The sequence below is a fragment of the Chiloscyllium plagiosum genome, unplaced genomic scaffold (assembly GCF_037043375.1).
Source record: "Chiloscyllium plagiosum isolate Xiang-an unplaced genomic scaffold, Cpla_swu_hap1 HiC_scaffold_48, whole genome shotgun sequence".
In the NCBI taxonomy this organism is placed as follows: Eukaryota; Metazoa; Chordata; class Chondrichthyes; order Orectolobiformes; family Hemiscylliidae; genus Chiloscyllium; species Chiloscyllium plagiosum.
The window spans coordinates 10352724-10361400 of record NW_028270186.1 but is presented as its reverse complement, the minus strand read 5'-3'; the positions used below and the strand labels follow the sequence as shown (position 1 = coordinate 10361400).

Below are 8677 nucleotides of genomic sequence, written 5' to 3'. Positions count from 1 at the left end.
GCCAACTTCTAGTCCATGCTGCCAAGGACCCATCAATCCCAAATTTGAGAACCAACCTGCCATGGAGCACAGCATCAAATGCTTTCTGAAAGTTGAAATGTGCAACATTGACACCAGCATCCTCAGCCAGTGCTTGTGTCACCCTGTCAAAGAATTCAATTCAATTTGTCAGACATGACTTGCCATTGACAAACCAAGTTGATTAGGTAGGTAAAAACAATGAGTGCAGATGCTGGAAACCAGATTCTGGATTAGTGGTGCTGGAAGAGCACATCAGTTCAGGCAGCATCCAAGGAGCAGCGATATCGACGTTTCGGGCAAAAGCCCTTCATCATCAACTGCTGTGCTCTTCCAGCACCACTAATCCAGAAACCAAGTTGATTGCCTGGTATGATGTTATTTTTCTCTCAGTGTGTATTCATCTTATCCTGCATTATGGCCTCCATCAATTTTATTACGATTAAAGTCAAGTTGACAGATCTGCAGTTTCCAAGTTGACAGATGTGCAGTTTCTTAGGTTATCCATTGCACTTTTCTCAACCAATAGTGTCACAATTACAATCGTCCACTCCCCCGGAACTTTTTCTGTGTTCAGAGAAGGTTGGAAAATTTCTGTTAACAGTTTTACAATGTGCTCCCTTTTTGTTCAGCAATCTCAGATACATCCCATCTAATGGACCAGGCCAGACCCCCTCAAAACATTTCAAGAAAGTAGCCCAGACCATAACTTTGCTAGTTGTTTAAGGAGGAGTAAAGTGGATATTCCAGGAAAAAATCAGCTAGTCAAACCACTTAGTTGTAAACAAAACAGAAGTTATTTACAAGATTATTGAATGGAACACAAGCAAATAGAAAACAGAATACCGAATAACAACCTATCCAAAAAACCAACAGATCATCCCAACTTAATGATGCTGTTCCAAATACTTGAAACAATCCCCATGAACACCCCTTGGCACAAAAGGTAAAATCAAACACAAGGTAAAATCAAACAGAAAGAGAGCGTACCAGCCTGGACCTGCTTCTTTGGATCTGGCCGCTTTTTCATATTACTGCTGAAAACCAAACCAGAGAAAAGCTGAGCTGGGAGAACTGACCTATTCCCTTTCATTGCACAATGAAAACTTGAAAGCCTTCTTCCTGAGGCTGTATCCGTTAGCTTTTATCAAATTGGCCCTCAAACCCTCCAACCCCAGACTTTTTGGAGTCTGTGTCCTTTACGACTGCCGTGAATAAAAAGCCAAGGACAGCATAACCTTGTTAAGGAGCAGTTTTGTCACACCCATCAGGACCTGGCAACTTTGCTACCTGGAGTGTTGTTCATCTTTTTAGTATCTCTTCTTTGTCTATCACTCTGTTGCTCAACACCCACTTTTTCAGCTGGGCCATTGTCACCACTTTCTAATTTATTAAAGACAGAATAAAATAAATTAATTTAGTTACCTATGCTGTACTCTTTGTTTCATTGAACAGGTTACCCTGCTTGTTCCTTCTGACATTACTCCATCCTTCACAAATCTTTTACTAAATTTGAAGAATATTTCACCGTTTGGTTTCGCACAGTCTGCCATCCTTTCCTTGTGCTTCCACTTGGCCTTCCTCATTCCAGCCTTAGCTTCTCTCCTGCATTTGAGATCCTCTTCCTGAATTTTTCTGCAATTATTATTTCACTATTGAAACAATACAAATCATATTATAATTCATTTTATGTAGAATTTTGACTGACCACAAGTGTGTGTGTGTGTGTGCGCATTGGGGAGAAAGAGTTCAACTCAAATTATTTTGACTCTGAGCAATCAGAAGAGGTCAGTCCCAGACTGCAGGCTGTGGAAGTAGTCATTGCACTGGACTGCTGGTTTCTCTTACACGGTTACAAATGCACCAGTTTGTCAACTTGCTTTGCCACCTGCCAGCAGTGAGCATCTTCAGGAGTGAGGATGCAGCTTTGCCCCAAAGCCCTTCCCTGACAAAGAACATATCAATTTAAACTTGTAAGTTTCCTTTGTAATTCTAACCCATTCCTTTTGTTGCCTTTCGCAGGTGGGGTCGCAAGGCCCGGTTTGTGTTTGGATTTTAAAGGAGGGCTGGGTCCACTGAGCTGGGGCTGGGAGTGGAGGCGGAACTAAAGTGCGGGGCTCGCGTTTCCCAGGGGGGTGGGAGAGTCGGTGACGACCAGTGCTGTGACGCGGTCCGCGGCCTATCCACTCCGTGTGGAAAGAGCGGTGGGTGATGTTTTTTTTCCCTCTCCGTCGGTTGCACACGGCAAGAAACTCCCCTTTTGGATGGAGGGAGGCGGGGAGTTTCTGACCGGAAACGGGCTGGGCCGACAGGAAGGTCAGCGCCAGTAGCGAGGAGGAGGAGGAGGAGGGGGAGGAGGAGGAGGAGGGGGAGGAGGAGGAGGAGGGGGAGGAGGAGGAGGAGGGGGGCGGCCTTCGGGAGCTGGGCCCCAGGGCCTTCACTCTCTGTCTCTGTGTCTGGGCCTTGGCTCCTTCCCTTTGATCCAGACTCTCTGCCCTTTGGCCCGACCAGGAGGAGCTGGTGAAAAAAAAACCAGAGCTTTCTCCAACCCTCGCTGAAGATGGACAACAGGAAAAGGGATTTGATTGTAGAGAATGTGATTTAACCGTCAACCCCCCCCCCCCCCCCCCCAATGCTGGGGCTGGGGCCGGGGCCATCCAAACTGCTCCAATGTACAACAGCCCTGCACTGATCCCACAGAGACAGAGAGCCTTCCCCTCCTCACGGATTGCTGGCTGAGGCTGCTGCCCCACTCCGTTCCCTGCATTTCATTTATTTTTGCCTGAGTGGATCATTTCCCACACAAGCAACTCTCCATCTTCGTTCCCTTCCCCCCCCCCACCCCAAATAAAATTAGTTTTCGGCCCACTGTGTGGGCGAACTAGAGGTGTTTATTGGAACGTGAGCTGAGGGGTGGCTGGGAAGTAAAACTTCCCGCGGTGATCCTGTTATTCGAGGAGGGTGGTGGATCAGTCGGGGGTTGTGTAAAAAAAAAGCAACTTCTGGGAAATCACTGAATTTGGGATGCACCCCCAGGACAGGCCATTGGATTGGTGAACTGTGATGGTCTCATGCGTAATGATCTTGATGTGGAGGTGCCAGTGTTGGACTGGATGGACAAAGTTAAAAGTCACACAATGCCAGGTTATCGTCCCAACAGGTTTATCTGGTAGCTCCTGAAGAGGGAGCAGCACTCTGAAAGCTTGTACTTTCAAATAAACCTGTTGGTCTATAACCTGGTGCTGTGTGATTGTTAATGTAATGTTCTTGGTATCCCTTCGCAGAACATGGTCATGCAAAGGAATCGGATCAGATACGCAGATTACTGCACTCTGATAAGCGTGTTCTTCAAATTTTAAAACATCTCACTCATACTTTATTACATGAGGGTTTCAGTTACAAATCTAGGTTGCTGTCACTGTCATGCATCATTACCTGGTATGGCTCCAGTGTGGTTGACTTTTAACCGCCTTCTGGTAATTGAGGTTGGGCAATAAGTGCTGGCTGAGCTAGCTTGTGAACGAATTTTAAAAATTATGCAAAATCAATAGCAAAATAAATCAGGTGGTTTCTGTTTGAAGATTCTCAAAGCAGATTGAGAACCCGCTCAGTCATTGATAATGAGTAATAATCTGCAAACAGAAATGTTTAGCAGCTCAGTTTGCTTGGGTATTTCTTGCCTGGTACATGTGCTCTTGGATGACTAATGTTGCCTTTGGTCAAAAAGAATGCCTTCTTTTTCCCAGATTAAAGTATGAATTTCTGATAGTGGACCAAGCCAAAGAAAAAAATACCATGGAAGATCCTTCAGAAATTATTCAGAAATTGCGCCTCGCAGGCAAAAGCAGGACTGTGGAAGAGGATTCTCATCAAAGAATACAAGTCCCAGCAGTCGAGCATGTTCTCAGGAAAATTTTAGGGGACTTGTCAAATGAGAAACTGATAAGACACAAAGGATCAGTTTTGGATGATGCAAGAGAATTGTTTCTACAGGCTGACCCTGCCTGGCTTCTTGACTGCTTCCAGAATGACATGTCAGACATTGTTCAAATCTATGTCAATTTCACAGCTGCCCTGATAGAGTACTCAGGATTGCCCAGATGTGAGACCGATAGTGGCGAATTACCTGACGATGCATATAACCTGACACCTGAGAGAGCCTGCAACGTGGCCCAAACCTTGAAAGCTCTCCTCTGGAAACTGCAGGCAAGGCCAGAGCAAATGACGCCTCACGTCACAACAGTTTTGCCAGACTCTGTTCTGAGAGCCATTTTGCCACATCTGGTTATTTTTTGTGCTACACACTGCGAAGAGAAGCCGTGGACCAATGCAGCATCTCGGCTGGCTGCAGACGAGCTGTTGGCAGCTGCAGTGCACGCTGTGGGGTGCAAGACTGTCATAGAACTCCTGTGTGGTGCAGAGGAGGAAGGCAGGGGAGCTCTGGGAGCTGTGCTGCACCTGATGAAACCACATATGAACAAGTGAGTCTGTTTGTTGGCACTGCTGCCTGTTTCGCCAGATGGTCTCTACTCTTTGATGGACCATGTAATTCACTTTGTTTGTCAGAGGGGTGGGGAAAGGTCAATGAATGGGCAATTCATCCCACTGCAGGTGACTTCTACACTGTGTGATTGTGCTGAGCTTTGTTGAGTATCTGTGCTGGTGCTCCAGCTGGAACTTACTGAGCATCCATCTCCTGCTCCAGGAAGAAAAAATGCAGTCTGTGTCCCTATCCTCCAGTAAGCATGCTTTCTCAAAACTGGATGTGACGAGTCACTACACAACTTGTAATTTTTTTTTGCTCCCAATTTTGAACAGAATACCACTAACTGATTTGTGTGTAAATTTCTACAGAAACACCTGGAAGTCAAATCCAGCCACAAAACATGTATTTCGGTGGCTCCTGCAGAAGGTGAGGAGGCCATGGCTGGCTGAGCACCTGGATGTAGTGCTGCCCCCATCCCTCCTCTTCTCTGATGACTACAGGACAGAAAATAAGATACTGGGCGTGAGGTGCCTCCAGCACATCATTGACAATGTGGTACGTGGAGGCTGGAGATTGGGAAGTGTGGAGTGGGATGGATCTAGTGGAGGCCTGTGCATGACAAATTGCAGAGAAGAAATTCTGCTGGAGGTGTTTCTGACCAAATGCAAAACAAGGCTGACTTAGCGCAGGACCGAGAGCCCCACACTGTCGGAGCTGCTGACTATAAGATCAGATGTTAAACACAGTTTCATGTTTGCCCATTCCAAAGCTTTCCATGGAGGTGGAAGATTTAAAGGTACAGGACAAAGAATAGGGATTGTCCCATATCCCAGCTATCGTTTGTCGAGTTTAGTATTTATGGGAGCTTGCTGTTTGAAAATAATCTGTTGCATTCAGTGCAGAACAGCAACAACACATCAGAAATAATTAAGTGAATGTAAAACACCTTCATATGTTTAAGATGCTGTATACATTAGTTCTTTCCTTTCTCAACTGAAGGGATGTTCTTTCCACTCCTGCAGTGCAGCACAAACAACCTATTACAACAGTAGTGCGTTGTGTGCACATGTCATGTTAGGGTTTGGGACAGGGAATTGTTCCAATGGATTCTAACAGTGAGCTCAGGAGACCATTGTCTTTCCTGTGGGAGAGTGAAGGTGTGGAGGACAATCATGGGGCGGTTGGTGTTCGTAACAAGTACTTTTTTTGACTCAGTCATCCTCCTGTTCCTGAACCCTGACTGTTCTGTTGGTCTCGTGGACAGGAAGAGATTGCAAGTATCCCTGTGTTGACAGCTTTCTGCTTTGCGTTTCAGCCTGCTGCAGAGCTCCTGCAGTATAACCGGGCGCAGGTGGTATACCACGCTCTCTACAATCACTTGTATACTCCTGAGGCTTCGCTCATCCAGGTAAGTGTGTATCCTCACCTTATCTCCATTTATCTGAACATGCCACCTTAATCCCTGGGCCAGTAGTTACAGGCACCCAGCCTTCAAATCTTATCAAGTGTCTGTTTATTTGTACAGAACAGAAACGGAAGAGTGATAGATTAGTTGTGCAGCTAATGAACTGTATGTGACCACACAGATTGTGGAAAGACTGAAATGTTTTATCACTCCATATTAATGGTTCTGTTCTTGGTACACACTTAATCCAATTTCCATTAGACCATGAGTTTGGGAAGGCTGACATTGCTTCCTTCACCTTTGACTGGAATTACCAAGCCACGACTGGTCATCTCTTCACCTGTCAGTTCAAGGCCTGCTTCAGCAATTAACTTCTAAACTGTACTTTAATCTGAGTGGCAGTGTTTACTTTTCTATTTCAGTAGACATAATTCCAGTGGACATAATTCCAGTATCACACATGGGACCAGTTCTGACTGAAGGTCATCAGTCTGAGTTATGCCTTAGGTCTTTGTGGATGCTGCCTGATCTGCCAAAAAGTTCTTAGTTTTGGTTTTAGACATCTGTACAATTTTGGACCTGCACGACAAATGGCAGTGTGACTGACCCATAACTGGTTCCTTGTCTGTTTCAGAATGTGCTGTCCTGCTTACTTGACCTCCTTCCACTTCTTGAGAAATCACATGTCATTCGTGGGCAGCAGAGAGCCAATCGCTATGACAAAGTGTTCTGCCTCATTCTTACCCACATGGAGGTTGAAGACAAGATCCCTCTACGTCGAGTGTATGCCCAACATCTGCCCATTTTCACGGAGAGGTGAGAACTACTGTATTTTATTGACAAGATCACTGTTCGATCATGCTGGTTCGTGTGGTGCCCGTTGAGGGAAGCAGTACATTCCTGCCACATTCCCCATGTGTCTCACACAGTCTCTCTCTATTCCTCAGTGGTTCTGAGCACAGCCCAGTCATGAAATGGAATCAGAGAGAGCCAGGGGCCGACCATTTGATTGTTCAAGGTCAGGTGAATAGCTCACTGCAATTAGTCTCTGGGTGTCCTCAAGATAAGGCTAGGGTGGGTGGAAATTGGACAGGGTTCCTGCGTATCACCAAGTAATCTGGTTGCAAAAATGTGTTCCAACATGTTAGATGAGGACAGAATAGGAACAGAATAATAACAGCTGACTGTGCTGATCTTTCACCACTTATTATACATTCTTATGCTGACTGAACTGTGGCCGAACCGACAAGTTAGTCATTCTGAAGGAGGGCAGGAAAACAAGGACAGCAGACACGAAAAATGCTGACCTCTCTTCCTCAATCTCTCTGAACAGTGAAGTTAAGGTTGTGTCTTTCACGTCCACTTGTCCTCCAACATCCAGAATACTGGTCACTCAGCACTCTGTCTATGTTGCCAGGTTGGGCATTATGGTCGTTCGCCACTTGAAGCGTTTGCAGAGAGTGATTCTGGGATACCTGGAGGTGTATGATGGACCAGAAGAAGCGGCCAGGCTCTGTGTTCTCCAAGCATTCCAGAGTATGATTCAACAGGCCTGGCCCAGGTACCAGCAAAACCAAAATGAACATTTGAGATTTTCATGCCTTATTCAGCCAGTTAAACCTCAACCGTAAACATTCTTTTTTTTTGTTTTTGAAACAGAATGTCCATGAGGCTGGAGGTTTTGCTCAAGTCTTTACTGAAATTCATATATGATATGGCTACTGACCAAGGTCCAACACCACCACGTGTGAAGGAAGAGCTGTTACAAGATGCCACCCACTGCCTGATCCTACTTAATCGCTGCTGCGAACGCAAAGTAACAGTAAGTTAATTTCTGGTGATCTCTTGTGGTGGGGGTAGGGTAGGCGTGGGGGAAAATTGCAAACGTTAGGGAAGAGAAACAAGCTCATTTTCAGAGAAGCTCCCTCAGTTAAAGCCAAAACACAGATTAACCATTATCTCATCCAACATGGCCTACAGACTGACAAATTGAACTTGAACTAACTCCTGTTCATCCATCAATGAAATTCAAAATGTACACATTTTATTTGAACAGAATGTCCACTATTTATTGTGGTTTGTTTAGCAAAGAATTTTGAATATTGAAACATTGTACCACTTGTGGGAACATTGCTTTGGAAATGCACTGACCTAAATCAGCCAACACACTCACTGCAGCAGGGGGTGGTTTAATCTGTTTTTGCTCTTTTAGGTTCTCCTGGAAGGAGTGCGCCAGAGCTGTGAGAATGCAACAGTACTGGACTGCCTGCAAAGGGTGCAGCAAGATGTGTAATAAGTCACCACCAGAACAGTAAATGTATAAAACCTTAATAAACAAAAGCAGAAAACATCACCAGTCTTTGTGTCTACCCTCATTGCAAATGCAGCTATTCAGGATAAACAATGCAAACTGGATCCGGGCATGGGGAATAATCTACCAAGTCACTACAGCCACATTAACATGTTTATTCATTACTGCTCAAGCTCAAATGTGTTGGTGCCAGATTGGGGCCAGACTTGGTTCGATGCCAGCACATTGTGAATCGTGCCATTTAAGAGAACAGCACAAAGCTGGCAACAATGTACTCCAGTGGCCTGTCACTTGAAGTCTCAACCTTGCTCTCCACACTGACTAATGAACAACTGCAACCTTACAGTGATGTGTTCAATGGCAATCCCCTTCCGTACTCTGAAGCTGATGTAAGCTCAGAGAAGGCACAACATGTGTGCTTGATGTCAATGCACAGGAAAAAGCCTTGAACTCTGAA

At 45.4% G+C, this 8677-nt stretch overlaps 1 protein-coding gene across 1 annotated transcript; it reads left to right on the top strand.

The window, feature by feature from the left end:
* The first annotated feature begins 2319 nt into the window (after positions 1 to 2319).
* On the top strand, positions 2320 to 8262 carry tti2 (TELO2 interacting protein 2). The gene is made up of 8 exons (XM_043681347.2): positions 2320 to 2334; positions 3765 to 4499; positions 4873 to 5059; positions 5820 to 5912; positions 6544 to 6725; positions 7327 to 7470; positions 7569 to 7731; positions 8122 to 8262. The coding sequence occupies exons 2-8, from the start codon at positions 3814 to 3816 to the stop codon at positions 8200 to 8202; spliced, it is 1536 nt and encodes a 511-aa protein (XP_043537282.1). The 5' UTR covers positions 2320 to 2334; positions 3765 to 3813; the 3' UTR covers positions 8203 to 8262.
* The last annotated feature ends 415 nt before the right edge of the window (positions 8263 to 8677 follow it).